Source organism: Kogia breviceps, chromosome 7 (genome assembly GCF_026419965.1).
Source record: "Kogia breviceps isolate mKogBre1 chromosome 7, mKogBre1 haplotype 1, whole genome shotgun sequence".
NCBI classification, from domain to species: Eukaryota; Metazoa; Chordata; class Mammalia; order Artiodactyla; family Physeteridae; genus Kogia; species Kogia breviceps.
In genome coordinates this window covers 103,311,021-103,324,615 of record NC_081316.1, presented here as the reverse complement: position 1 = coordinate 103,324,615, position 13,595 = coordinate 103,311,021, and the positions used below count along the sequence as shown (strand labels likewise).

At 52.4% G+C, this 13,595-nt stretch overlaps 1 protein-coding gene across 4 annotated transcripts in view; it reads right to left on the bottom strand.

The window, feature by feature from the left end:
* The window catches only part of ZBTB16 (zinc finger and BTB domain containing 16), a 190,800-nt gene that overhangs the window by 92,352 nt on the left and 84,853 nt on the right, over nt 1-13,595 (bottom strand). For all 4 annotated transcript variants that reach the window (XM_059070195.2, XM_067038973.1, XM_067038972.1 and 1 more), the window contains exon 3: nt 6,151-6,248. In XM_059070195.2, coding sequence (XP_058926178.1) covers nt 6,151-6,248 — 98 coding nt within the window. The remainder of the gene's footprint in view (nt 1-6,150; nt 6,249-13,595) is intronic.

Sequence of the window (13,595 nt, the reverse complement as noted above, 5' to 3'; positions counted from 1 at the left end):
TCCTGGTTTTACCCTGATGGCAGAAAGCCAACCAGAAGAAGGGAGTGAGCAGAGAGGGAGCAAATGAACCGTGGGTTCCAAGCTGCCTGGACAACCCCAGGCTCTTGCTTTGAGCAGATGCCGGATCTGGGAAGAGAGAGGGGAGCGAGAGGAAGAAGCAGCAAGGTCAGGAGAAGCCATCTTTGCATCCTGAGGTTCCTCTCCATCATCGTCACGGGGGCCGGCTCATCTCCCCGCCTCGCAGTCACAGGGCATAAACCAGTTACCTCGTTCCCCCACATGTTCTCTGTCTTTGGGAAGAAGGACCCTGAACCTCAAAGCTTAGTGTTCCCAAAAGAAAAAAAAGGGGGGACAAGTACAACCCACAGATCTTTGACATCTCGTGAAATTTTGTTTCTTCTATCTCATCAGGGGAAAGCATGAGAGAACCAATCTGGTTTCTGACCCCCAACCCCTCCTGCCCTTTTCCCCGCCAGACGGTGACCTGGCCCCAGATGATATATGCCCTGGCCACACCATGCTGCTGCTGGAATCAGAAGATCTGTCAGCCAAAGACCATGTTCCGTCCTGGTGGTTCTGACTGTGGCGAGGAGTCTGGTATCGGGGTGTTTCTCAATAGCCAAGGCTCACAGTGCCTGGAGAAGGGTGAGGAGTGAGCATGCAGGATGGGACCCGCCCCCCAAAGAAAGGCTGTGAGCCCCTAATCACTGCAAGAGGCACAGGCCACGGCCCCCCTCCAGCCACACCCCAGGACTGACTGCCAGTCAGGCCATTTCCCCAAGAGTCTCATGCATCCTATACTCTGGCCTAGTGTGCATCAAAAAGCCCAACAGTCCTTTCTATTCCAGAGGAATGAAAGGGTCCCTTCCTTATCCAATCTTTCAGCGCTTTTGAGTGCCCTAGGTAAAATGCAAATCATTTTGCTACTGGAGGACCTTGCAATCCTGCCCGGCTCCTCCCTTCTAAACCCTGCCCCCTCACCCCCCGCCCAGCCTACCGGCCCAGCTACACGGCACATCACCCCAGGCGGCGTGGGCTGCCCCCACCAGGTGCACTCAGAAATCCATTCTACCACCTTCTCTCAGGAGCCCCCTTCCTCCTTGAATTCCTCCTAGAACTCTTTCCTGGCGCTCAGCACACACCACCTTCTTTTATCGTAACTTTACAGTCAAACGTCTCTCCTACTAGACATAAGCACCCGGAGGGTAGGGGTGCTGCTGCCTGTTCTCCAGTGTTAAGTACTCAGAGCCTGGTGCATCTGCTGGCTCCACAAATGAATGGCACTCCCAGAACAGAAGCAGGCCACAGAAATATGCAAGCCTCTAAATAGTACGCGGCCAAGGCAAAAATAGGGGCAAGCAGCTCTGGGTGTGCTCAGTTATAATCCACCAGCACATTAGGCCAAGCTGTGGGAAATACTACCTAATGGGAAACGTTACCCGAGCAAATCACAGGACCAACTCGAGTCATTGCCCGAGTCTGTGGTTACTGCATGGACATCCAGAGCTAGGATGTTCTCTTAAGTAAGAACAAGGAGTGGCAAAGAGACAGAGGGTCACAGATGCTCCCACAAGGGATGGGGCAGCAAAGGATGGGCAGGAGACTTCAGAGTGATCCGAGGATGCAGAGGAGCTGGGATTCTTCCCCCGGCTCCCTGCACTATCCTCCACCCAAGATTCATGCTCCAGAAGGGGCAGCTTTGCAAAGTGTTCTAGGGGTCACTCTTCTCACCCCAAATCTCTTTCTCAAGGCTCAGACCCTCCTGATCCCCAAACCACCTCTGAGGATGCAGGGTCTGGCCAGATCAATCTCATTAGTGAGTGAGTTAGGTTATTGTTCGTTAATTTAAACTTATTGTTACCATCAGGTACATCTCATAAACATTTGGTTACTTAACGCATTCAAATCGAAATCAAAACTTCAATTAAGCCGAACATTCGCTACTACCATTTAGGGTCTTAAAAAAGAAAAAGGAAAGAGAGAGAGAGAAAGAATTATCTCTAAGAAGGGCCTCCTACAGGGCAAACTTCTCATTAAACAAATTGTCAATTTCAACACAATGAAAACTGATTTAAGAGTATAAATTTGGTATTCCAGTCACTGAAAATAAGACCTCACAGTGTCGATCTTATACAGGCTGATTTCCTTGGATAGGGAAACATGGAAGAGAGGAGGAAGACAATTCGAGAAAGAGGAAAAGCTGGGGGGGGAGAGTGAGCCAGAGCGTTTCATCCTTTGAGAAATAATATCTCTGCAGAATTCAATGAGGCCTGTACTCAAGCATCAGAGAAACTCCTTCTTTCCTCTTCCTTCACCCCACCCCTACCAGATGAGAAAAAAAAAAAAAATAATCGTGTATGATGACAAACTTGGCTCAGCACTCACTGTACACACTGTACCCACAAGGCTGGCACCCAGCCAGGCCTGGCCCAGCGCCAGAACTACAATAACAAACACAGGCCACGCTCGCCAAGAGGGGGTAGGGCAGCAAGCACGCAGAGCCCGTGCAGCTCTGCGAAGGAGGAGAGGCAGTAGGAATGAGCCTCTCCTGGGCAGTGACAACATTTAGGGGAAGCCAGGAGCTCCGTGACCCCAACCCAGAGCCCAGACTCCCTTCGCCACGGGCTGACCCCTTTTTAAAACACAGTCCCCAGGGCTGCGGAGCAACTCTTGTTCCGTGATGCTCTGCACTGCTGCTCCAACCCCTGGCGATCTTGTGTAAGGTGGGTCTGCACCACAGACCCTCAGGGGCCATCCTGGCTGTTGGCTCCCTGCATGGAGCCTTCAAAACAGAGCAGCAAGAAAATCTCATGTCATCTAATCAAACGTCTCCTCTAAGACCTCACATAGGTCTGTTATCGTGCAACTGGGGGAGGAACTGGAACAGGTAAAACCCAACTTCTGCTACCGGAATCCTGGAGAAGACCTGGCACCAGCGGCCCAGCCCTCTGACCCCATCTCCCTGACATGGTCAGGTCTCTCTAGAGGCCTCAGGGCCTCTTCACTGTTTAACAGGGGGGCAAACAATTTGGGATCTAGCCTCACGAAGCCCTTGTTGCTGCTTTATTTTCAAGCCATCCTGGCACAGGGGTGAGAGATATATGGGACCAGAGAAAGAAAAAACAGAGCACAGAAACATCAGAGTTGAAGCAGGCTATGAGCTATCTGCAAGGGTGAATTAAGGCCCTGCTGTGACCCATCATACCTCCCCCATCACCGAAATCCTCTTTTATAAGGGCAGTGGCAAGTGAATTTCAGAGGGACACATCATTTGCACAGACTTCAGGGACAGACAGGAAAAGTTAAGAAAATAGGCCCCAGCTCCCAAAGCGGCCAGGGTATCCATACAAGACTGTGGGACCCTGAACTGGCATCTCGGTCATGGGGTGGTGCAAAGTCACTCATCTTGTCAGAAGCAGGGGCTCTGCACCCCCTGAATGTGCATAAGCAGCTCCTCCTCTCTCTGCCACCCCACCGGCCCTACCAACACTGCTGAAGTGTTGGGCTTCACGACGGAGACCTCGGCTAACTCACACTTAGCCAGTGGGCTCCCGGCTGCCCTCCAGTGAGCCCCTGGGACACAGTCTAAACATTTCCTACTGCAGGAGAGACCCGGTGTGAGACTGGAGTTTCCCTGAGTTGCCCGGCCTCCCAGGCTGCAGCCATCCATTCAACCAATATCTATAGGCTCCAATAATGTGCCAGGTAATGTGCTGCACACGTCCCCAGGGAGCTTATTCCAGTCTAGTAGGGGAACAGAGGGAAAGGGAAGTTACATTTGCCGAGAGCCTATCATGTGTCGGGCAGAGGGCAAAGTGTCTAACGGGAGCCCTTCCGTTTGGAGGCTCAGAAGATTTACATTTCTTGCCCAAGGTCACACGGTCAGGAGGTAGATGCCCAAATTCCTAACCCTGACTCCCAAGCAGGAGGAGATAAGGCAATCCCATTAATAACGATAATACAGAGAAGAAAGATTGGGTCCAAAGACAGCTTCGGAGAAAGAAATATGGAGCCCAGGGGAAGGCTCAATTGCTTCTGGCCGGAGGTGAGGAACAGTTGATGACGGCATCATGGAAGGGACCTTGGAAGATCTGGGAGGACTGGGGATGGGTTATTCCACGCAGAGGGAAGGGGGTGAACAAAGCCACAGAGCTTGGAAAGCGAGATGTGCTGGTCCACACACATCGCACACCGACAAGCACACGAGCCTGGCTAGGGCACTAGACTCAAGGATACAGTAAGGAGAAAGGGTGCTTACCAGGCTGAGTTACCGAGAGGGCGAGGAACCTTTCATCGCAGGCTGTACTACCCGCGTGGAAGTGTCCAACGGCACGTAGCCAGAGACCACACAGGGGGCTGGAGCAAGCAGCAAATGAAATGGAAGACCCACCCTCTGCTCTGGGGGAGGGTGGCTGACCTGTGGGCAGACAGCTCATGAACCCCCACCCCACCCCACTAAACCCTGGACAACCTGCAAAGGTGAAGGGGGAGCAAGAAGACTGGAGGTGCGGGCTTCCCTGGTGGCGCAGTGGTTGAGAGTCCGCCTGCCGAGGCAGAGGACACGGGTTCGTGCCCCGGTCCGGGAAGATCCCACGTGCCGCGGAGCGGCTGGGCCCGTGAGCCACGGCTGCTGAGCCTGTGCGTCCGGAGCCTGTGCCCCGCAACGGGAGAGGCCACAACAGTGAGAGGCCCATGTACTGCAAAAAAAATAAAAAATAAAAAATAAAAGAAGACTGGAGGTGCAAGTTATAAAAATAGAAAGAGTGCATGGGTACCAAGCAGATGCCAAGCACAGGAGAGCCTGGACCCAGGACTCCGGGCCAACGTGGGGCAGGTGGGGGATGAGGATGGCTCTGAGGGGCCAGGTGTCGGGGAGGGGGGGGCCCCCACGGGGAGGAGAAATGGAACACAAAGACACGGGGTACAGCGAGACAGACAGTGGCCCGGCGCGGCCCCATCTTTGGATCTGGTAGAGGGAAGATTGGGAAGTGAGAGGAGTTAGGGCACTTGACGACGGGCCGTGAAGGCCAGGGAGAGCGACAGCACCCCATGCAGCACAGAGGCCCAGGGGCTCTGCAGTGAGGCAGTGGCGAGCGGAAGCATACAAAGCTACCGCACGGCATCTCCGTGACCAAGGCGATGGAGGCAGCGAGGACAGACTATAAACAGCCAGACTGTCCTCAACAGGAGTACCTAACTGATGTGAGTTTAGCAACACCCGCCCTTCGCAGATACAGAAACTGGGGGTTCAGAAGACAAACCTGCCCGAGGTCACACAGATGGAGATCTGCCCCAATCCCAAAGCAGGCTCATTTCACAAACACTTGAACCACCAAGCGCCTGGAGGGCCACTTGCTGGAGGCAAAATAGGAAGGAAGAGCAGACATTGACCATGGACTAGATGGGAGACAGCAAGACCGAATAAGAAGACAGCCCTCTCTTCTCCCCCGAAACGTGACTCCAAGGTTGAAAGGCAAGGGAATTAGAGGGGAAAGAGCACTGGCCCCAGCAAGGAAGTGTGGTGGCCTCTCCAACTGAACCCGGGCGACGGCTTGGCCTCGAAGTAGCAGCACTGGACCTGCTGTACCCTTCCCTCCACCGAGAACGCCTGGGCACGCTGCATGTCAGTGCTTTTCCCCTCTCCATGCCTCATGGGGCAGAGAAGCTCTGCTCAAACACGAGCAAAAATACCAGCATCCGCCGAGTCGACCCCACTAGAATTGGACAAAATTAACTTGCAAAAGACAGCACGCTGTAACTAGCTTTGTGTTCCAACCTTTCTATATCTATTTAATTAAAGGCTCCTGTATAATTAGTGAACCCAACAGTCAGATTCATTAGACAGCGAGAACCTAATTCCACAACTGTTCTGCTAATGAAACTGCAGTCTACTTTGGAAGGTGGATCACAGAGGGCACTGGGTACCCACGAAGCCCCAGGAAGCCCAGGAGAGCAGGAGGATGGGTTCATCCAGACGGCCACATGGTCAGGAGGGACTTTTTGCTCCAGGAGCCTGGAGGGGGCATCCACAGGACGAGGTGGACCAAGGCCCGGCTGGCAGTGGGGATATCCATGCTCTGAGAGGGGGTGCAAGTGGGCGGGAGGTGGGTGCCCGTGCTCCAACAGGCCAGTCAAGGCATCCTCGCCTACCTGAATGAGCCAGTAAGTGCATTCTCAGTCGCAAACTATCCAGGAACCGCTTTCCGCAGAGCTCACACCCGTATGTCTTCATTCCACTGTGCAGCTTCCTGTAGGGGAAAGGAAAAGACAGGTTGCTGCTGCTCTGGCTGAACAGAAAGCAGGCCCACCCCTACCTGGGGGCTTTGCAGCCATGCCTGTGGCGGCTGAGCAGGAGGAAGGGAGGTGGAGGGCAGGGGAGCTGGAGATGGGCACTGACGGAGACATATCCCTGGATCCACGACAGCCGGAAGCCCCCTTTCCCATGGAAGGCTGCCAAGGAAGCATCTATTCCCGGTCTCGTCCAAGGGCTGAAAGAATAGGGCACATTTCCTACTTCTTCATCCACTGGCACACAGATCAAGAAGAAAAATCAGATCCAATTGTGGAGAGAGGAAAAAGGAAGCACCAGGCCAGTTAGACGGACATAATCCTCACAAACTAGCACAAGGCATACGTGGAGGCAGACGTGCGCCTCTGCGTGCTTCACTCGCAGCACGGCCCTCTCTGTGCTGCGCTGTGCATATACCTGGCTCCCCCTAGAGACCACTGACCCAGGAGGGCTGCCCCGTACCTGCTCTCTCTCATAGCCCAGCACCCACACAGTGACCGGCACATTGCAGCTTATTAGTGAACTGATGCGTTCATGGACAAAAGATGCTCCTCTCTCGGGCATCCAGAGGTTCTCAAAACTGCAGTCACGGGCTTCCCTGGTGGCGCAGTGGTTGAGAGTCCGCCTGCCGATGCAGGGGACGCGGGTTCGTGCCCCGGTCCGGGAAGATCCCACGTGCCGCGGAGCGGCTGGGCCCGTGAGCCATGGCCGCTGAGCCTGCGCGTCCGGAGCCTGTGCTCCGCAACGGGAGAGGCCACAACAGTGAGAGGCCCGCGTACCGCAAAGAGAAAAAAAAAAAAAAAAAAAAAAGCCTGCAGTCACTCTCCAACACAAAAAACCTTCCCCAAAGGCCCAGCTTTTAAAGTGTTTTCCCTCTGCGTCTGGCCAGGGGATGAGCCCTGGCAGAAAGCAAGCTTTGAAGAAACCAGATAACATCACTCTATAAACAAAAGGTGGTAGTCGTCGGTTTCGGCTTTCCAAAGAACTTCCATGTACGTTATCTCATTTATTCTGTGAGGTGAACCTGGCACCCATGACCACCCCAGGAAGACAGAGGCCCTGGTAACCCCTGGTCACAGGCCCGGCCTGCAAGCCTCTTCCAACGCCAACTCCCAGCCTGGGGCCTTTCCCACCAGACCCCGCCACTCAGTCAGGAGCCAGCAACAGAGCTGGTCAGAGGCAGGGAAGCAGGCGGCTAGTGGGGAGGTGCTGGGAGAGTCCGGGTCGCGGGCTGGCCAGGGGGCCATCTGGCCCAGAGCTCTGCCTTCCCTCCACCCACACTCCTGCTCTCAGGCCTGTCCATGCCTCTGCCGGATACAGGATCCACCCCACCCTGTCTCTGCACCTTGCCTGTCGCCTCCCCAGGGGCCTCAGCCCTGAGGAAGGGGACAGGCAGTGGCAGCCAGAGGCAGGAGCTGAGGGCGATAGGGCCGGCAGGTGGGCACCCTTAGAGCCAACAGCCCGTTGCAGTCGGCATGTTGATGTGTTAGGACCACAATCAAAGGCTGGAGGGCTGCCGGTACTGATATTAGATGAATGCAGGTGGGGAAGGGGAGGATTATACACTCAAGCCGGTGGTGCCCTGATCTGCTGTCCAGATCACAGAACTAAAAACCAAGCCCCCCACTGCCAGCACCTTCCAAATCCCACAAGAACCCAGAGGTGTGTCGATACCCCGTGGGCCCCGGGATGAGTGAGTACGGGTGCCAGTCTAGTGGCCTGAAGACAGCCTATGGGGTCCACTGTGTGCAGCTTCTGACAGGGATCAGGCCCAGTCCCCCTCACAGAACTCTTTCTCAATCACAGTTGTGTTTGCTTGCTTTCCCTTTACCCCTTTGCCAAAGACAACAAATGATTTCTCAATCACAAGTGCACACACACCGTCATCCATGACACTGTCGTGCACCCCACCCCCATGTTATCTGATCCCCGGCCGAGGCTGATCCATCCCAATTGAGAAATAGTAACGGTACAGAACATTTTCACTGAACATCCTCAACTCTAAACCTATTTCACAATGCTGGGCACTCGGACATGTCCTAATAGCATTCTGGGCAAAGCACGGTCTAAAAGACGTACCCGGGCATGTGTGTGTGTGTACAGTGCACACATGCACGCATGCACACACTGTAGTTGCGTATGCCTGTCACTAGCCTGGGCATGACAAAGGTTTGCTTTCCTAAGAGCTGTTCCAGGGAGCAGCAAAAGCTCTGTCCACAAGTGGTTCCACAGGTGACCCTCGTACACAAGTTCATGGTCAGGTCAGGTGGATGGAAGCATGTGGGTCCCAGTCTTATTTATCTCCATCTTCTTCTTCACTAATGCTTTTTAAAAAAAAAAAAAATATTTACTAATTTATTTGGCTGCGCTGGGTCTTAGCTGCAGCACGTGGGATCTTTGTTGCAGCACGCAGGATCTTTCAGTTGCGGCACGCGGGATCTAGTTCCCCGACCAGGGATCAAACCCGGGCCCCCTGCATTGGGAGCGTGGAGTCTTATACCACTGGACCACCAGGGAAGTCCCTTCACTAATGCTTTCTTAGCTTCCAGGGATGCCCACCTCTGGGGTGGCTGTCAGGAGGAAGAGGAGGACAAACACCCATTCAGGTTTGTTTTCCCAAAGGACACTGGAGTGGCCAGGCTTCAGGTTTCAGCCGTCACCACCAGGATAAGCATCCTCACCCTGGCTCTTGGACTCCCATCTCTTCCCCCTGCGGGTTTCAGATCAAGTCTCTCATCGTGATGAACACTTTCTGGGTAACCCTACTGTTTTGTTTGGTTTGGTTTGGTGCAAACGGATTTGCCTGGCAACTGGTGTCAGTGGCTTTCTTGACCAGCTGGATTGGCATGGTGTGTAAGGTGATGCACTCTTGCCCTCTACTACAGAGGGAGCAGGATTCGGGGAAGGATGCCAGTTGAGCAGCCAGAAGACCTGGATTTTTGTCCTACCTTGGCCATTAACTTGCTTTGTGACCTTAGACAAATCATGCTATCGCGATCTGTCTGCATTTTTTCCCCTGTAAAGTGATGGGTGGTATCTAAGGTTCTGGTTTCTCATGGTATCAAAACTTTATTATTCCAAAGTCTTACCATGTCCTTTTACCCAGCCTCCAAGGAATTCCTCTAAGGGGCACTATTTTCTCTCTGAGCCACGTTCCACTGTGTGATGTCTCATGACACCAGGGCAGTCAGGCTAGGACAGCCCAAGCAAAAAACTGACACCCGTTCTCAGATATCTACTCATTTTAAAACCTTCTAATCCAGATGACCTGAGTTCCCTCCTTTACTCACCTGTGATCTTCCAGTGAAAGAAACTTCCAGAACTCATGACCAACCTTTCTTTGGAACCTGCTGCCATGCATCTTCCAGGCTTCAGAGACATGGGTGTCCTCTCCTGCCCAATCCTTGGGGTAAGGAGACTGCCTTGCACCTGACCCCCTAACTCAGTGCCCTGCACGGGTTCCCAGAGGCAAGCGTGACATCCAAGTGATCCCACACGTAGTTCGAGGACAAAGGTCCTGCCTCACTGGTGGGGGGACCAGGGCAAAGCACACAAAGTTCAGAAGAGAAAAAGGGAACAACACCTCACAGGCCTGGAGCTCAACGGAGCCCAGTGCCGGTTCACCCTTCCCTGTCATTATTGTTCAGACACCAAGGGATGGATGTGAAGAGGTAAAGACTTCTAATTCAAAGAAAAGGGAAATGGCAGAGAAGAATCTGAGTGCATTCCAGGACCACCAACAGACTTTCTATGGCACGGGCTGCGGAATGGCCAGTGTGGAAACAGAATCACAACGGGTTTCCAGAGTGAAGGTACAAACTGCGGGAACTCAGGGTCTTTCACCCTAGACCCCAACCCTTACCACCTCTGCCGCCACACTATGCCGCTGCAACGCATTCTGATGAAAACGAAGATGCCGTCCGCCTCCTTCTTCCTTACCACACACACTCATATTTTCCCAGGCCGGCCCCGCCTTTTCACAAGGTCAAACTACTCATGGTCATCTGAGGTCATCAGCCCTCACGATAACACAGGAAAGGAGGACAGCTGGGGACATCTTTGCACCTTTCTACATATGCTGCCTTGGTTTTCACACTCTCTTCTCTGAGAAGCAAGAGCGTTGAACACTGTTCTGAAAGTAACCCAGTTCTAGATGGCCCAAGCAACTCCATGCTGGACTCAGAGGAACATCCATTCCCCACAGGCTTCAGGGCCCCACCACCCGCTCTTGGGGAGCCGGCTCAGGTGCTCCCAAACTACAATCACACGTGGCCCACTGGGTAAACTCATCCTGAAGGTAACAGGTTTTCAATTTTGTCCAAAAAGACAAAGAAAAAATTAACCTCTAATGGGTTTCTGGCTATTGTCCCAAGAGAACTGAATCGTTATGGGAAATCAGAGGTAAGCAAATACGAATCTTTTAACAAGTCACTTGGAGGGAAGGACACATTCCTTCTCACTGATTCTCAACCACACAACTCTCACTAGTAATACCAAGCTAGCAAGCTACACACTCATTCAAACCACTTTCGTGCTGCTGTGAGTCTGAAAGTTCATAAAAACTCATCTGCCTCAGACTGTAACTGTATAATAGCAGAAGCCGTGTTTATCTTTCCTTTATAGGGCCTAGTTTAGAAGTGACTGCTCAATGCTGCTAAAGAAATTCCTTGATCTGAGGTGCGGTGCAGGCATCCTCCTCTCATCTGAACACTAGTCCAAGCACAAGAGCTTCAAGGGCAGCCTCCAACCTCATCCTGTGCCTCCGAAGTCCACACAAGGAAGGCCAATGGCAACCTCACAGCCGCATAAAGCCTGAGCTTCAGACCAACCTCACCCTTGGGATGAGTCTTCGTCTCCCCAGCCCGCTAGAAGACAACAGCAGAAAAAGTGGCAGCAGGGAGAGACTCACGCCAGACTCCAGCCTCCCCACCCTCAGCCTCCAGGGACAGCTGACTGCAACAGCTGTTCCCTAAGGGGCGCCCTCTGTACTACACCCTGCAGGAGAAGCTAGGCCTTCCTGTACCCCACACAGCCAAAGACTAAGGGGAGAATTCTAGAAGGGCCAGCAGCGCTCTTTGTCTGAGAGAGAGGGGTTCAAGGCCCAGCACCACCAATGTTCCATTTCTTCCCAAGTTCTCTGCCTGGAGACAAATGGCAGTGAGAACAGACCAACAGGTAAGAAAGTCTAGAGAGGGAATTCTGTTCCAATAACCCAAGGGCTGCCCTTCTTTGCTGTGCCCCCGGGGAGATGGAAGTGCCTGCCCTATGAGTTTCACTGAACACACCACACCAGCACTGAAAACTAGGATCTGTTATGAGGGAAAGCGAGTGGAGGGAACTACCCACTTTTGCATGAGGAAAGATGCAGTGGGGAAGCCATCCTATAAGGAAGGGCCTTTATAAGGTAATGTGTTCTTTGATCTCACCCTAAGTGACTCTATCCCATGCTCCCACCAACACTACAGCTCCAGCAGCTCTGAAGGTCCTTCCAACTCACCCCCTCTACTTGGTCTGAGCTGCCTCACATGTGGAAGTCAGTCACCCCAATGCTTGATATTTTGCTTTCTGATGCCGTGACAGTCCACTTGACCTGTACAGTGCTTCTAGGGGTACTCAGAACACACAAGGACAACACAGGAGAGTCTGTGAGTCAGCTCCCAACGATGGTCTAAATGATCCTACTTTCTCAAAAGCCTGCTGCCCCATGGGAATCAATACTCTCCAAGGCCCTCTACTTACCATGGGAGCACAGCCCCCTGCAAACCTCTCGCCCCGCTCTTGATTAGGACCTGCCCGCTGGCCCTGACGTGCTCCCGTGTCTCCCCATGTGGGCACTGTATGAGGAGGATCCCTTCACAAGCTCTGACAATGCTCTGTCTTCAAAGCAGTAAACAACCCTTAAACCCAGTGGTAAGAGAACCTCACCTGGCCTCGCTCACCTCTCTGAGTCGAAACGGACCTGACAGAGGAAAAGGCTTATGTACTTCAGCAACAGGCTCACTCTTCTTCCCCAGACCATTAAGTTCACAATGTACCTTCAATGTCCACTTACCTTCAATTCGAATAACAACAGGAAGGCCAAATAGTCAATGCCATTCTGGGCTTGATTTTAAGAGGAAGAGACAAATGAAAAGCCATTAGGTTACCAGGGATTTACCCCCAAAAGCAACTTCCAGAGAGACTGCAGGGTGTTTCCATACATGGTCTGGCCTCCTGTACTTTCTCCACATGCCTTTTTGTGGCCAAGGAATCCTCTGAACAGAGCCTGTTCCACTAGAGGCCTCCACCCTAAGCCAAAGCAGGTCATCCACAGGACATCTGGGATGCTCGGGGGATGTTCCCTACCTTCTAAGGGTGACACGGTACCTTCTCAAGGAGCATGTCTTAAGGCTGCCAACGGTGAGTGACATATATCAGTCCCCGTGGGTCAACAATCACACCCAGTACCATTCTCCTTATGTAATTCCTTGGAGTATCAAGTTTCTGATTCTGGACTAAGCCCTTTATAAGTTCTTCAAAACTAGAAGTTCCTAGAGGACAGGAACCAAGTCTCCATTTCCACCTCCCAATCCCTCAGCACAGATGCAGGCAGCCAGAGCAGACCCATGAGAGGCTACCGCTAGCGAAGCAGCCACCAAGCACCCCAAGACAAAGGGACACTTGACACTGAAATCCAGCCCTGAGACTGCCTGGATTCAGAGAGAAGGTCTGGTACCCCCAGGGAGAAAAAGAAAATAACAGTTCTAATATTGGCTAGGAAATGGGTCACATTCATTTTCTCAAGGCATAAATAAGGGAAATTATCCTTTTACCCACTTTTTTAAAATGTTGAGATTAGACAGTCATTTGACAAGCTGCGAATGCTTAGCTGATATTACTGCAAATTATCCTTCTAGCAATAGAGTTCGTGGCTCTCTGACTAGTCAATATTAATAAACATTACCGAATGCTTTTACAACACAATTTATTTTTTAATACAGCTCTTTATGTATGTCATAAAGTAAATATACCAATAAAAGGCAAGGATTTCAAACAACAGATTAAAAAAGGCAACCAAGAACTAACAGAGTGCTAGTTAACACCTTCCGTGCTGCTGAATGGGGGGCAGGTCTGCACCGGGTGTCGCTCTGCTGGGAACTCAGGCCTGTGGGCCATGGAAGATGGTGGCCATTTGGTTGTTTCAGAGCCTTTTAGAGGGAGGAGAGAGAATACCAAAGGAGGCACGTTTGCTCAAGAATGTAGATGAGAAGTGTGGTATACTGACTGACCGAAACACTAGACTAGTAGTGGGGGGCTCAGTGTTCAC